Here is a 17,619-nt window from a genome sequence, read left to right on the forward strand (position 1 = left end):
TCCAGACAATAATTGGCCAAATTAAATCAGTGCAATTTTGTCGAACAGGGTTCTGAATTAGCACACCCCGGAACAACCAAAGCAGAGATGAAAGCCTGTGAAGAACTGCCCCCGCTTTGATCTGCTCAGTGCTTGGTCCTTGATTCTTTGGTTGTGCTGTCGGATGTTGTGGCAAGGACTACGTATCGCATTCTGAACACAATTCAGTAGCAATTCGCAACCATATTTTTGCTGTCATTGATGGTTAGACGCATGTAAAAAAAAATAGAGATTAACTAGAGAAAAATCGAAAAAGTTAATTTCGTAACCGACATCTCAATCTGGGCAGAAAATGATTTTTGGAGGTCTTTTTCAGGTTAAAAATCACACAGGTTTTAAACCTCACGAATAAAGCCTGTTCTTCAATTTACAGAACGGATCAGAGAATAAAACATAAGAAATAAAATAAAAGGAGAAAGAAAAAACAAAGGAAAAAATGGAAAATGCGGAGAAGGGAAAGAAAGAAAGAAAGACAATTAAGTTATGCAGGAAAGAAAGCAATAAAAGGGAGAGAAAAAAAGAAAACCAGAATGCAACAACAACAAATAAAAAATGAAAATAAAAATAAAAATGAAAAAGCCGTAGCAGTAAACCAGACAGACAAGAAAGTAAAGAGAGAAGAAAAGAAAGAAACACACTTTTACAGGCCAATTTGGAGATGTCCTCTTCACCATATGTGCAGTGAAGTTTCAACGAAGGCTGGTGTTGTCAGTTCATGCGTATTTTCCACATTGGCACAAATAACACGTACCTTGCGGCAGAACCTTGAGTGTGTGCACAGATACGACTGGAATACAGAAGCAATTTAATTGATTTTGCAAGGGGCTAGAAAGTATGTGTGTGTGTGTGTGTGTGTGTGTGTGTGTGTGTGTGTGTGTGTGCGTGTGTGTGTGTGTGAGTGCAATGTGTGTGTTTGTGTGTGTGTTTGTGTGTGTTGGTGGGGGGGGGGGGGGGGGGGTTGGGAGTGCTAGAGGGGGAGATGAAGATTTAAGAAAGCTACTGCGCTGAAAGACTGTCCTCACTTTGCCCAAAAAAGGTGTTTAAATGCTTAATTAACTGTCGTAGAATAGGCAAAGAATATGGGCACTCCTTGCGAAGGTGGGGGGGTGGGTTACCTCCACTGAGCTACTCCCCTTCTTTGTGTACGTATTGCTTGTGTTACTATGCGGCTGCTTCATAGAGGGCGATACGGTCGTCTTGCCGCCAGGCTGCGCCACTGGATTCCCACTCAGAAGAGAAGCAGCGCCCTGAAGCGTAATCAATTACCTTGATTTATATATATTTACCATACGTATGGGGCATTTTCAAGCAAATCGTGTCATTTGCGTCTACGTCAAAGTACAGCGGATTCACCGTTTTCTGCAGATTTGTGCCATATTCGCTAGAATAACCCCCCCCCCCCCCCCGGAAACACTGAAGGGTGAGATCAATATAGTATCCCTTTAAGGTGTAAAGTTCGGTCGCTGACGATCCGGACCTGCCACACAATACTGTCATTATCTGCTTTGCAAAGTGCAATGTGGGAGAATGTGATACAGTCACATGTAACCCTCAGGCGCACCAGACTGACTTTGTATTAGAGCAATGGCAGCTCGTTAAAATCGTTGTACGTGGGCACATTTCCACTGAATTGGATACAGCTAGTGTATGTTGGACAATGCATCAGCGCAAATGCAGAAGGCATGTTTGTGTCTTTGTCCGTCTCTTTGGGCTTTAAAGGTGACGTCCAACTTTGCGTGACATGTTCACCGTCAACAATGTAAATGTGTGGCAACGTTTGGGAAAAAAGGGGTGTAAAATAATCACGCAACACACTTTCGAGTTGTGTATGCTATAACCCGTGGGCAAATGACAATTTACTGATTACTACATTTTAACCTTTTTGGGCTCTGCGTGGTCATTTCGTTCTAAATGCCGTGTGTGTGTGTGTGTGTGTGTGTGTGTGTGTGTGTGTGTGTGTGTGTGTGTATGTGTGTGTGTGTGTGTGTGTGTGTGTGTGTGTGTGTGTGTGTAAATTTGCATCGGCTGAACAGGTATTTTTCCTTAAAACTTTCCATTTTTGGTTTCCCTGTATAAAGTTGCAGTAGAATCCGTATACCCTCCAATGTGAATCCCCACAAACCAAAACCCTTGGCCCCTTCACTGAGACGCTCGAAATTCCAAAACTAAAGAAAAAAGAATCTGTAATTGTTATGCATCTCATTTGGTTTGGTCTACTATCTGACTTTAAAAAAAATTCTTTGTCCAACACATTACCCCTTTTTTGTCTGGAACGTTGCCACGTGAAATTTTGGTGAACGTTTCATGAATCAAAATGTGCGCAAAAATGGTTCTCAAAAAGTCAATGAGAAGTCATGTCATTTAAATCGAAATCAAAATTTAGATTTAAATCTGAACTTGAATTGCATCACTTTGATACTTTTTAAGATCATGCTGTGATGCATTTTGTTTTGTTTTTACTGGCATCCCTACCCTTTGATACTTTTAAATCGGATCTTGAATGACACCACGCACGTTGATACTTTTAAATCTGAACGTGAATGGTACATGTATACACCACGCACGTTGATACTTTAAAATCTGAACGTGAATGGTACATGTTTACACCACGCACGTTGATACTTTTAAATCTGAACGTGAATGGTACATGTATACACCACGCACGTTAATACTTTAAAATCTGAACGTGAATGGTACATGTATACACCACGCACGTTGATACTTTTAAATCTGAACGTGAATGGTACATGTATACACCACGCACGTTGATACTTTTAAATCTGAACGTGAATGGTACATGTATACACCACGCACGTTGATACTTTTAAATCGGATCTTGAATGACACCACGCACGTTGATACTTTTAAATCTGAACGTGAATGGTACATGTATACACCACGCACGTTGATACTTTAAAATCTGAACGTGAATGGTACATGTTTACACCACGCACGTTGATACTTTTAAATCTGAGCGTGAATGGTACATGTATACACCACGCACGTTGATACTTATAAATCTGAACGTGAATGGTACATGTATACACCACGCACGTTGATACTTTTTAATCTAAACGTGAATGGTACATGTATACACCACGCACGTTGATACTTTTAAATCTGAACGTGAATGGTACATGTATACACCACGCACGTTGATACTTTTTAAATCTGAACGTGAATGGTAGCGTACACCACGCACGTTGATACTTTTAAATCTGAACGTGAATGGTACACCACGCACGTTGATACTTTTAAATCCGAACGTGAATGGTACACCACGCACGTTGATACTTTTAAATCTGAACGTGAATGGTACACCACGCACGTTGATACTTTTAAATCTGAACGTGAATGGTACACCACGCACGTTGATACTTTTAAATCTGAACGTGAATGGTACACCACGCACGTTGATACTTTTAAATCTGAACGTGAAAATCATCACACAGTGGGATACTTTTAAATCTGATCTTGAGTGACATCATATCACCCACTTTGAAACTCGAAACTTTCGATGGAAATTGCTGGATGCAGTATCTCTCTCATCATCGTTCTCCTCGTCCTCTCCTTTTAATGGATCCTTCTAAGCTTCTTCTTGTGTGTCCATTTGTTTGCTTGTGTCGCGTGTGAATGGATAACAAACTTTACACGAAAACTACCGACCAAACAAACTGACACTCACACTGTCGCGGGATGCATGCTAAAAACCATCCATCCATTAAAGCGCAGCGGAGAAAAATCGAATGAAGCCTTTGAGACTGCAGTAAAAATATTTTTAAAAAAAGGGGGGAGGGGGGGGAGGGGGGGAGGGGGGGAAGGGGGGGAGGGGGGGAAGGGGGGGGTGGGGGCAGGAAGTGAGAAGAAGCAGGGATGAAGTCGGTATAATTTGCATTTTATCAGCGTCGTGTTACAACAACAAGCAAAAATGGAGAAAGAGGGCAGAAAGGGGGGGGGGGGGGGGGGGGTGGGGTGGGGGGGGAAGTATTTTCTTCGTGCGGTTTGATTTTAAGAAAAAAAAAAAATTTATCAAGAGGGCAGGAATTAATTATTGTGTTTGTGTAACATGCGGTTCGAATTCACGCCCCAAAAAATAAAAAATTAAAAGAATGAAAACTGTGTCCTCAAACAAATATCCAAAATCAAATAGACTGATTGATTGTATCGCTTGTGTCTTCCGCGCGCACATCTAGAACAAAATGTCAGATATGTTTGTTTTCTGCACTAACTTTAATTGTTCGTCTGTCTGTCCACTTAAAGGTACTGAACTTGTCAAATCCAGGTGCACGGAGCCCCTGGGGCTTTTAGTCATACCTCAGGCAGCTATCCGTTAGAAGAACTACCAAGTTTCATTGACTTGCACCCAAAAGAGTCAAGAACTCGACTTTTTTTACGAATTAATTTCGTACTCGGACCCGGCTGGTCTTGGCCTATTTTTGGATCTAAATTTAGATCAGGTAGATCACCACATCATGCACAAAAAGACACGTCACTAAGCAAACTATGTCAGACGTCATCATGAGTTTGTGTAAAACAAAATGGAGGCCGGAATCACTCAAGTTGAATCGAACTCCGACCAAACACCACGTAATAACTAGGTTAATTTATGCACTCGCGTGAACAAGAAACTGTCGAGCCGCTTCACAGATGTCGTCGTTGGGTAGTTTTGGGTTTGTTTTACTACCATAGGAGGATTTGTGAACTGTAAATGCACGCAGCTGCAACAAAAACGCAAAACGAAGGCTGTGAGCTGCACTGTGCCTTTGAAAGGCCGCTAGGTCGAAGATCAGTGACCGTAACGGTTTGTTTTGTCACGTTTCAATAACATACCTTTCTTGTTAATTAATTCTGTGTCCTCAAATGTTTTCCTTTCTTTGTAACACGATGTGGAGAATATAGAGTCATGAAACTTACCAAGATGTATTGTTTGAAACCATACGGACAACTCAAAGCTTGATCGGTTTTACTGCGTTAAGTCAGTGTAAAAATCATATGCTTACACATTCTGTCACTCTGTGTTTTGGTTTACCCGTTTAATATGCTGCTTTTTAGTTTTTTCAACCTAAAAGAGCAACCTAGCGCTCACACACACACACACGCACACACACACACACACACACTCACACACACACTCACACACACACACACAGAAAAAGAGAGAAAAAACAGAGTGAAACCTATACATCCCCCATGGCGGCGAGTTTGCGAGAGAGAGAGAGAGAGAGAGAGAGAGAGAGAGAGAGAGAGAGAGAGAGAGAGACAGAGAGAGAGAGAGAGAGACAGAGAGAGAGAGAGACAGAGACAGAGACAGAGAGAGAATGACAATGACAAATCTTTATTTTTCGAGGGTGACAAGAATAAGCATAGATATGCTTTTTTGCATCTGGCCCTCGCCCTAAAGAGGGACTAAACTATTTAAAGAGAGAGAGAGAGAGGACAGACAGACAGACAGAGACTGAAACAAAAACAAAGAGGGGGGAGGGGGGGGGGGGGACTGAAAAGTGCATGTGTGCAAGCGATAGACAGATTCATCACAGCCCGAGACGGAGCGTGTCAAATTAAACCAATTTCACGTTCCTGTGATTCCGTATACAGTGTCGCCGGAGGATGTTTTTTCTGCATCTTTCTTTCCTTCTATAGTGCAAGATATGCCCTACTAGCTTTTGCGCGATTGTGAGAGGTCTAGCTTTGCACGACTGTGAGAGGTAGCGATGCGTGTTTCATCTCTCACGTCTTGTGATAGCGAGCCGCCTGCGTGCGGGCACTGCCGGACACACTGGGATGTTGCCTCTTCCTCTCGATGGGCACAAATTCTGAGTCTGACATTCCGCTTCCGTTGTGATCGGAAGGCAAAGAGCATTACATCGTAAGAAAATTATGTGAAGCTGATGTCACTGCCTTGATGGAAAAACGTAGTGTGTGTTACATCGTTAGACTTCTGGACGAAATCTTCATAGTGGTATGACAACGATCCTCCAGTGCTGTGTTGGAAGAAAACTTCATATGTATGTATGAAATTCCACTGCATTGATGGGAAAATGAGGAGGAAATGTAACTTGACAGTCGAATGTCGTTGTCGGCAAATGGAATGTGACATGAAATTGCTCTGCCGTGATTGGAAAGCGCACTTGGTGGTGAATATTGATGAGACATTTATATTGACATGCCTGTGGTGTTCGCCGGTCCAGCAGCCAATCAAAATGACGGCGCCGTGATGCAATATCCACAAATCGTTCGATGGGGATCATGTAGGGTGGTCGTTACGGACAGGTGGTTGTTAATGAAGGGTGATCGCCAAGGTTCGATTACATTGACGGAAAGTTAAGATGACTTTCGCGAGAAAGCAACACGTTTTTAACATTCCGATGTTGTCATTATTGAGAACTGGCTCTGCAGACCCGTCGCAGTATGTGAAGAGATCTGTGCATCGTTTGAAATAGACGATTTTCGGAAATAACTCCGTCGGGTTTGTATGGGTTGTGAAAGAGTGAATACCCTTGTTTTTCCTCCGACAAATAACTTTACACGTGCCCCTGTCCGCGTGTTTCCGACACACCCCTCGCTAGTAATGGCCCCTCCAATGTGTGTCCGAGTAAAAAGCAAGGGCAATCACTCTTTCACAACCTATACAAACCCGACAGAGTTATTTTCGGAATTCGCTTCGGACCACCGTCAATCCGGCAACAGCGATATATTTTCTGGCACTTACTGCCCGGTAGGTCAGTTGGTCTTGTGATCCGCTGGTGGAGCATACAAGATCTCAGTCATTCTGCTAGAAATGTAGGTGGCCGATTTCGTCTAAACAAGCACACACCTCGACTCTTGTTGCTGCTACGGTAGCTCCCACTGGGCGGAAGCGATCCGAATTTCCCCTAATAAGGTAATGAATATGAACATGAAATGGAAATGATTCTTTCATCAAGATGGATAGTTCTGACACCGATACTCATCTGCTGTGATTGGTTACACAATTATTCCTTCGCGAGTACTAGCTCGGAGATGTTTTTCTCAATCTGATATTCGTGGCAAATTGACATCTAAATAGCAATTCATGGTATTCGGAAATAACTACTTCGGGTTTGTGTGGGTAGTGAAAGAGTGAATATTTAGGTTTTGATTTAGTCAAACTTTCTGCCCATGTGACATTATAGGCCAGTCACTAGCAAGGGGTGTGTCTGAAACACGTGACATTATAGGCCAGTCACTAGCAAGGGGTGTGTCTGAAACACGTGCCCAATTCGAGGAACACGCGTGAAAATCTTGCCCCACTAACCGTATTAATTCTTTCACAATCAATACTTCTTCTTCTTCTTCTGCGTTCGTGGGCTGAAACTCCCACGTACACTCGTGTTTTTTGCACGTGTGGAATTTTACGTGTATGACCGTTTTTTACCCCGCCATTTAGGCAGCCATACGCCGTTTTCGGAGGAAGCATGCTGGGTATTTTCGTGTTTCTATAACCCACCGAACTCTGACATGGATTACAGGATCTTTTTCGTGCGCACTTGGTCTTGTGCTTGCGGTGTACACACGGGGGTGTTCGGACACCGAGGAGAGTCTGCACACAAAGTTGACTCTGAGAAATAAATCTCTCGCCGAAAGTGGGGACGAACTCACGCTGACAGCGGCCAACTGGATACAAATCCAGCGCGCTACCGACTGAGCTACATCCCCGCCCGTACAATCAATACAAACCCGATAGAGGTATTTCCGGATTTCGTCTATTGACGGAAGCGTTGCGTTTCTGGCATTGTTGTTAAAGTAATGTTACAATGCTCTTGTTGTTCTTTTTGACTTTAATCATCTGGTGTCACTTTCCGCTAACCTGTTACTGCTACAAGGAAGAATATTTGACAGTATGTAGGGATGGAAAAGCGTGTGTATAGTAAACTTGGTCAAATCAATAAAATAAAATAAATAATAAAAAAATAATTGAAAAAAAAGAAACCAAAATAAAATTAGATAAAACAAAATAAAATAAAATAAAATAAAATAAAATACAATGAAATCAAATGTAATATAATATATAGAGAATACTGCATGGCTTGCTGTGTCATACCAGATTTACACGAGTTGCTTTTTTAGATATTGGAGTTGCGAGCGAAAGCGAGCTTTTCAATATTTGAAATGCAACGAGTGTAAATCTGGTAAGACACAGCAAGCCATGTAGTATTCTGTTTATCCTACATACTGTAGATACATGTATTTTACTCAAAACGTCCCGCAGTCGAGGCGGCGTAAGCTTACAAATTGAAGACGCTTCTTTTGGAACCTCGATCTCTCCCAAAGGCTCGTGCAATCTTTGACGTCAAAGCAAAGAAACGTCACTTTAGAAAGTGTAGCGTGACGTAATAGTTCTAAAAAAAACCTCTTCTAGTGTTTCCATAATGACGTTTGTTTCGGTGATTTTGGCGTCATAAGCAGTGAAAAAGCAGGTCCCTGCAAGATTAGTTTGACGCGACCTCATTTACATGATATACACACGACGTCGTGTGGTTTGAACAATATTGTAATCTCATGAGTGGTCTCTCTCACGTATTTTGGATAAAATATAATATAATATATATTCTAAATGTCTTAAATAAATTGAATTTATATCCTTTTGAGATTGTGTTTCGTTCCCCCAAGAAAATTAGAATACAAAAAAAATCATGAACATTCTATAGACTAAAAGGAAATGGCCACATTTTATTCCGATTCCACTCGAAGATTGATAAATAAAACAGTTAAACACAAACACAAATTCATGTCATGTGCAGATTATCGATCAGAATAAAATACAGCTTCGTGCCTTACAAAAGAATGCATGAAACACAAGAAAGGAACTTCCTATGCTTTGAAATTTAGCGATGTGAAAAGCTCAAAGGGCTATGGGCACTGACACGTTCACCCAGCTCAAATCAACAAAGTCTTTTATGTTTGTGAAATGCGACAGGAATTTCAGAAGTTACGTGCTCCACGAAGAACAAACTACTAACGCAAAGATTCACTGGCGCTTCATATCCGAGATAGTCATAGTGTTCCGAACGTGTTGCACTCATTTCTCTACCCATCGCAATCCGCGAACGCAAAGATTCACTGGTACATGGTGCTTCTAATTCGAGGTAGTTGTTGTGTTCCGTACACTCATTTATCTACCCATCGTAATACAGTGGAACCCCCCTTTTAAAACCTCCAAAAATCTGCGAAAATCGGATCTTAAAAAGGAGGGCGTCTTAAAAGGGGGGTAATTTTACAGAGGTTCTGAACAGAACGTCTGAGAAAACAAGGTCTTAAAAAGGACATGGGGGGGGGGGGGGGGGGAGGTGTCTTAAAAGGGCGGTTCCATTGTACTCGTACACATCGAAACTTCGAATCAAACGTAACACTTACAAATATATTCCTTCACGTGTTAACTACAAGGTAAACAATCACAGATACGTCTAGACTGTTCGTGTTCAAAGGCCATCCTTCCACGGGGGAACGTTCCTTTTGAAAGAATAACCTTAAAGCGTCAAACATACAAATCACACATCTCACTGACGAGAAGAATAACATCCATTATGTGGACGGGGATCAACTAATCAACTAAACCTCAAGCGCTCTTCAGTCTTGTCGAGAACGTATTCATTTATCTAAGTATAACCGTCAAGCCACGGGAAAACAAACCACATACCTATACGACCGATGCGAGGGGAACATCGATTGTGTGAAAGGGGGTCGAATTTCGTACTTCGGTCTTCGTGAAGAACGTAACGTTTCGAAAAATAACGGCCACGTGTTGGAACTACAAATCAAAAACCCATGAGACTTATGCGGAAAGGGTATGACATACAAATCAAATACCTATGAGACTTTTTTGGAAAGGGTAGAACATCGATATAGGGGGAAAGCTATAGCCATGTCAACAATATATCTATTGATTTTTTTCTGACGACGGAACCGAAATCAGTGAATACTTAACTTGAAATTGTTTATGTCAGGTTAGCTGAGAGGCCAGGAGGGGACATGATGTGTAAATTCGATTTATGAATGATTTGTTGGTCACAGGAAAAGGCGAACAAAATTCAAATAATGCAAGAAAGAAGTAAATCACGAACACACTTTTTAAAAGTAACATTTCTCTGCGTCGTAGAATTAAATTGCGAGACATAAATGTAAAATAGAGAACAAACAGAAGTTTCAATTTGGATAAAAGGCATGTGGTTTTGGCGAATATCTGACAAGTAGATAATAGCTGACACAGGAGCAAAATATATATTTGACGAGAAAGAGACGGAGGGGGTCGCAAAGAGGGGGGGGGGGGGATAGTAACGAAGTTTGGAAAATGAGGGGAGGGATAAAAAGGGGTGGAGAGAGAGACAGAGACAGAGACAGAGAGAGAGAGAGACAGAGAGAGACAGAGACAGAGACAGACAGAGACAGACAGAGACAGAGGGATAGAAGGGGTGGGGAGGAGCGGAGGGGGATGTCGAAAGAGAAAAGGGATCGAGAGAGCGCGCGGGAGGAGAGAAGAACAGAAAGAAAACCTTGAAAACACCGAAGAAGAAAGTGAAAACCGAAGAGCGTACAGCTTGGAGCGGATTCTGTGGAAAAGGAACACAGAGAATTGTAAGAGGCTAGCGGAGTACAGGCACTGACCAGTATTGATTTGGTAAATGAGAACGATACAGGAGAGCTTATAATTATACACAATTTTTTCATCTCTCGTCCGGTACATGGCGCAGCGATTCTGACACTGGACTTCTTCGTCCGCGTTCTTGGGCTGCACCTCCCAATTGCACTCGTTTTTTGCACGCATGGGCTTTTAAGTTTAAACAACTTTATTCAAAAAGGAACTACAGATAACAATGCCGCATACAATCAATTTGATAAATGGAGCATAACAAGCCGAGCTTATTTACGTGCTCTTAAAAAGCAATACATTATAATATTTTAGATTGGGCGGACGAATAATGGGCTTTTAAGTGTGTGACACTAATCCCCCCTGCCGTTTTTTACATTTAGTCAAGTTTTGATTTTTTTTAGCTATCAACCTCTGTTCGCGGGGGATGACGCTGGTCTAAAGGGATTCATTTTTATGATGGATTTATGCCCATCTCAAACATCTTACAAATAAGTAAATTAAATAAAGAATGGAATAAATAATAAGAAGAAATTAATGAGAACGAAACATCTTTCTTTCAGATCTTCGCTGGGAAAAGTATTTCTCTCCTCTCGTGTTGATTACTACTTCGTCAAAATGTGTTTTGAATTGTGTCAAAGTGTGTTTTCCAAACTTTACATGACTCAGTGAGTCACAGGATGACTGGCAAAGGAACTTTCACGTGAACTTGAACAGTGCAACCTTGCTATCTCGATTTATTCGTTTTCTTTGGAAACGAAACAGTCCGATCTATGAGGAAAAAGAAAAATGTGAAGAAAATACAACAAAAAGTGCACACTCTTGAAAACTTGGAACTCGAAGAACTTCTGTTCGTCACAATCGACTAACAATATGATAAATATCAACAAGGTAGGAAAATCAGCTTGTACTTGTTCATAAACAATATGCAGATTCAACCGAACATACACGTGTCCATACATCTACCTAACCAACTTTCATCAACCCCGCACAATGTCTTGCTCGGTCAGCCTCTTCACAGTGGTTTGGACCGAACAGGTAAAATATTACGATTTTTAGCATAACAAAGAAAGAGAACAAAATTCTAATAGATCCCTTGACTTTGGGGTAGCGCGACTCTGTTGCTGCTAGCTTTCCACTGGGAGGAAGCGACCCGATTTCCCAGCGATGGGACAATAAAGTAATGAAAAAATAATGGAAAAAAATCTAATAGATCCCTTGACTTTGGGGTAGTGCGACTCTGTTGCTGCTAGCTTTCCATTGGGAGGAAGCGACCCGAATTTCCCAGCGATGGGACAATAAAAGTAATGAAAACAAATACAAAAATCTAATAGATCCCTTGACTTTGGAGATGACAAGAAAATATCGGGCGCATTTACGTGATTTGTAAAACATTTTTACAAATGGCGGGGCAGCCTGGCTGCTTCCTCTGCAGAATGGAAATGTCTGGCTCAACAGAGGATGGTCTGTAATACCTGTGTCCGGATTTCTGGTTAAGGAAGAGTTGCTCACCCTTGAAAATACTGGGGCAAACAAACTCACCTGACAATGAAACCATGCAAACGACCGACCCAGGGAAAATTAGCTCATGTCTGTGTTTTCTGCACTGTCAGCCCAATAACACGCTCTTCATACGAAAGTACACACATCGGAGGCGACTAATTCATTGCCGATGTGATCCCGCCTCTCAGCGCACAGATCGCATGCCACGTGTGATTTAAGCGAGAATCGCCGCTCGCTAGTTATTGGCCTACAATAACATGTGGGTTTGTTTGCCTCAGTATTTCCAAGAAAAAGCAACTCTTCCACAACCAACAACAAGTCGCGTAAGGCGAAATAACAACATTTAGTCAAGCTGTCGAACTCACAGAATGAAACTGAACGCACTGCTTTTTTCACCAAGACCACATACTCGTAGTTTCGTCAGTCCACCGCTCGTGGCAAAGGCAGTGAAATCGACAAGCCATGCAGAATAGTGTAGTAGTGGTCGCGCTGAGCAGGATAACACGCTTTTCTGTATGTCTATTCTTTTTAGCTTACTGAGTTTGTTTTTAATCCAAACATATCATATCTATATGTTTTTGGAATCAGGGACCGACAAGGAATCGATTTCGGAAAATTAATTTTAATCATAATTTTCATATTTTTAATTTTCAGAACTTGTTTGTAATCCAAATATAACATATGTATATGTTTTTGGAATCAGAAAATGACAAAGAATAAGATGAAATTATTTTTGGATCGTTTGAAAAAAAAAATTAATTACAAGTTTCCAAATTTTAATGACCAAACTTATTAATTAGTTTTTCAGCCACCAAACTGAAATGCAATACCAAAGTCCGGCCTTTGTCGAAGATTGCTTTGCCAAAATGTCAATTAATTTGATTGAAAAATGAGGGTGTGACAGTGCCGCCTCAACTTTTACAAAAAGCCGGATATGACGTCATCAAAGGTATTTATCGAAAAAAAGAAAAAAACATCGGGGGATATCATTCCCAGGAACTCTTATGTCAAATTTCATAAAGATCGGTCCAGTAGTTTAGTCTGAATCGCTCTACACACACACACACGCACAGACAGACAGACACACACACACACACACGCACAGACAGACACACACACCCACACACACACGCGCCACACACACACACACATACACCACGACCCTCGTCTCGATTCCCCCTCTATGTTAAAACATTTAGTCAAAACTTGACTAAATGTAAAAAACCGACCGAGCTATTTCCGGAATTCGCCTACGTATTGTCGCATGTCCCATAACTGGCGTTGCGACGTGGAGGACGTACAACTTAAATTCTATAACTGAATCGATCTCGCAAATTGGCACAGGTGTCTATAAATTCACACTCTGCACAGAAAGGAGCCCGGTTGGTGATCTTTCACGTGTGCCCAAGATGGTTTTCTTCCACGTTAATTACACCTGGGCCTTGTGCCATGCTTTGCATAGCCGTGTGCATAGAACTTTTAATTGGCAAATTATGTTTCCTTTCAAAACTTTCAAACTCAGTCGTTTAAATTTGTCTCTCTCAGTTGCGGTTTATTCTCATTTCCGTCTTCTGAAAGGGGTTTAACACATTTTTAGAATTTGTGGGACAAAATGTCAAGGAAGTGGCCAAAGAAGATGCACAATGGAAAATGGGTCTAAGGGCAAGAGAAAATGGGTCTAAGGGCAAGAGAAAATGGGTCTAAGGGCAAGAGAAAATGGGTCTAAGGGCAAGAGAAAATGGGGGAGAGGTGGCTGGGAGGAGGGACGGGGGAAGGAGGATGACAGTGAAACTACAGTTGTGAGAAAGTGAGGGTAGGTTTGTGAAAATTCTGTGACTTCGACCGTTGTGGAGTCGTTTTGGTGAAAGTACGGTTTGCTCGCTTTCTGTCTGTCTGTCAGTCTGTCTGTCTGTCAGTCTGTCTTTCTCTCCTCCTATAAATCTTCCAAAATGTGTGTGTGTGTGTGTGTGTGTGTGTGTGTGTGTGTGTGTGTGTGTGTATGTATGTATGTGTGTGAGTGCCGCGGTGCGTGCGTACGTACGTGCGTGCGCGTGCGTGCGTGCGTGTGTGTGTGTGTGTGGTTGTTTGTGGTGTGAGTATGTGTGTGTGCGTGCGTGTGTGCATGTATGTTTCCTATATTGTACGTGTGTATGTCCGTGTGTATTCTGCCTGTACCCTTTTCCACGGATGGGGAGGTACGGAAAAAAGATGGTATGTCCCGATAATAGTTCTTGGACGCGAGTGTACGCATTAATTCCTGATGTCATTTCAGGCCAGTACATTACATGCATACTATTGATTCAATGATTTATTAAAGCAAATCTTCCCTGTATTGCAGCTAAACCAGTACCAGTATCTGCATTGTATTATTCATGGTGTTGGCATGCTCTGTGCATGCGACACGCCTAATTTGAACATTTCAGTGTCAACTTTCAGTTCCAATTAATTAAAAACAAGTCGCGTAAGGCGAAAATACAACATTTAGTCAAGTAGCTGTCGAACTCACAGAATGAAACTGAACGCAATGCCATTTTTCAGCAAGACCGTATACTCGTAGCATCGTCAGTCCACCGCTCATGGCAAAGGCAGTGAAATTGACAAGAAGAGTTGCTTTTCTGTACCTCTCTTTGTTTTAACTTTCTGAGCGTGTTTTTAATCCAAACATATCATATCTATATGTTTTTGGAATCAGGAACCGACAAGGAATAAGATGAAAGTGTTTTTAAATTGATTTCGACAATTTAATTTTGATAATAATTTTTATATATTTAATTTTCAGAGCTTGTTTTTAATCCAAATATAACATATGTATATGTTTTTGGAATCAGAAAATGATGGAGAATAAGATGAACGTAAATTTGGATCGTTTTATAAATTTTTATTTTTTTTTTACAATTTTCAGATTTTTAATGACCAAAGTCATTAATTAATTTTTAAGCCACCAAGCTGAAATGCAATACCGAAGTCCGGCCTTCGTCGAAGATTACTTGACCAAAATTTCAACCAATTTGGTTGAAAAATGAGGGCGTGACAGTGCCGCCTCAACTTTTACGAAAAGCCGGATATGACGTCATCAAAGACATTTATCCAAAAAATGAAAACAACGTTCGGGGATTTCATACCCAGAAACTCTCATGTCAAATTTCATAAAGATCGGTCCAGTAGTTTAGTCTGAATCGCTCTACACACACACACACACAGACACACACACACACACACACACACACACACAGACACAGACAGACACAGACACAGACACACACACACACATACACCACACCCTCGTCTCGATTCCCCCCTCTACGTTAAAACATTTAGTCAAAACTTGACTAAATGTAAAAAAGAATCTTCTCATGCATTAGCACACTGTTACCCTTTGTAATTAGGGATACACGCAGTGATCATAGTTCGCTTGCATTTGCGTCTTGAAACACTTTATGGACGGCGTGTGTGTTGTGAAGTGGTTAAAATAACGATTCCAGGATTTTGCTAAACGAAACAGTGATTTCAAAGGTACAGGCTTCCCGATCGCAGAGAACGTTCGGTTTCATCGTACGAGAGAGAGAGAGAGAGAGAGAGAGAGAGAGAGAGAGAGAGAGAGAGAGAGAGAGAGAGAGAGAGAGAGAGAGAGAGAGAGAGAGAGAGAAATAGCGTGAGAGAGGTAGACAGACAGAACTCAGAACTCAGAACTCAGAACTTTATTACACAAGGATAAAGGTTTTAGGCTTAGCCTAATCTTCCAACCTGTCCTTGGAACATATACAGAGAATAATTGTAAACGAAAGCAAAGACTGCGCACATACACACACACACACACACACACACACACACACACACACACACACACACACGCACACACACACACACACAGAAAGAGAGAGAGACAAACAGAAGGCGAACACACAGAGAGCGAGACAGAGACCGTCTTAGAGACAAAAGACAGGGTGACACACAGAGAAAAAAACGAGACAGAGACAGCCAGAGATTGAGACAAAGAGTCAGAGAGAGATCGAGAGAGAGAGAAAGAACACAAAACAAAAACAACAAGTCGCGTAAGGCGAAAATACAATATTTAGTCAAGTAGCTGTCGAACTCACAGAATGAAACTGAACGCAATGCCATTTTTCAGCAAGACCGTATACTCGTAGCATCGTCAGTCCACCGCTCATGGCAAAGGCAGTGAAATTGAAAAGAAGAGCGGGGAAAAACGAGGCAGACAGACAAAGAGAGTGAAATAATAATATTTTGAAGTCGTGGACAACCTGGATCCACTGCCAAAGTTGGCAGAAAGTACTTTCCACATTTTGGTTTGTTTGCAATTGTTTGCTTATTTCATTCACCTTGAGATTCACAGTTACTGTGGTGTTCTGTTATTTCAGACCTTCACGCTATCCGCCATGAACAAGGGCGGGCGGGCAGCCCTTGCACGCAGCAAGAGCATAGACCATCAGATCGACGAAGACAGGGAGCGTATGCAGAAAGAAGTACAGCTTCTTATACTGGGTGAGTGATATTTCTTCTGTGTTTCAAAGAATAAAAGTAATTCAATTTGATAGACAAAGCCAGGAAGCGCATGAGAGAGATAGAGAGAGATAGAGAGAGAGAGAGAGAGAGAGAGAGAGAGAGAGAGAGAGAGAGACAGACAGACAGACAGACAGAGAGACAGAGAGAGAGAGAGACAGAGAGGGAGAGAGACAGAAAAGTTAGACTGAAGAGAGAGAAATAGAGAGAGAGAGAGAGAGAGAGAGAGAGAGAGAGAGAGAGAGAGAGAGAGAGAGAGAGAAAGAATGAGTGAGTAAGATATAGAGAGAGTGAAAGTTACTGAATTTAACTTTTTTTTTAATAAATAGAAGAGTGAGACAGACAGACAGACAGACAGACTAATAGACATAGTTTTCTACCTCATGTTCTGGTCAGTAATCTGACTAGCATCACTGCGCATCTCATAAAGGAAAATAGGGAAAATAAGACATAGAGATTTTAGGTCAGGTAGACTGAGCCAACATGGATGTTGATTACACTGGCATGACCCAGTTACAAAACTCCGCGAAGTTACAAGAGTGGTTGTGCGTTCTTTTACCACATTCCGCTTTCAACTTTATACATTTTGAAGGCATATGCCTACGCATGTCAGCTTTGGTGCAACGTATTTCTGTTTTCATTTAAACTTTTTGTAGTTTTGTGTGTGTGTGTGAATGTCATATATAATCTGCTTTCAAATAATGAGTTTAAAAGTTTGGCTAATCTTAATGTCGGCCAGGGCAAAAACGTGGCATTTCGTGAGTGGGAGAACTTTTTCGTCTCATTTTCGTTATTTACGATTCTTTCTTTTCTTTCGTAGAGGTTAGAACGCTAATGTCAAGGTCGAATTAGTACAAGGATGTCAACGCTCTTAATAGCATCAAGTTCAATAAGAGCTATGCAGGAAATCTATTTTGGCAGCTCAGGGAATATATGACCCACTAGATCAATAC

General features: G+C 41.5%; 1 protein-coding gene across 6 annotated transcripts in view; it reads left to right on the top strand.

The window, feature by feature from the left end:
- The window catches only part of LOC138982607 (guanine nucleotide-binding protein subunit alpha-11-like), a 113,048-nt gene that overhangs the window by 82,158 nt on the left and 13,271 nt on the right, over window positions 1–17,619 (top strand). For 5 of the 6 annotated variants that reach the window (XM_070355935.1, XM_070355934.1, XM_070355938.1 and 2 more), the window contains one exon: window positions 16,525–16,648. In XM_070355935.1, the coding sequence (XP_070212036.1) occupies window positions 16,525–16,648 (124 nt within the window). Of the gene's footprint in view, window positions 1–11,270; window positions 11,534–16,524; window positions 16,649–17,619 lie in introns of those variants that run through there. The other variant, XM_070355936.1, reaches the window with a different exon arrangement.

This window comes from Littorina saxatilis, linkage group LG12 (genome assembly GCF_037325665.1).
Source record: "Littorina saxatilis isolate snail1 linkage group LG12, US_GU_Lsax_2.0, whole genome shotgun sequence".
In the NCBI taxonomy this organism is placed as follows: Eukaryota; Metazoa; Mollusca; class Gastropoda; order Littorinimorpha; family Littorinidae; genus Littorina; species Littorina saxatilis.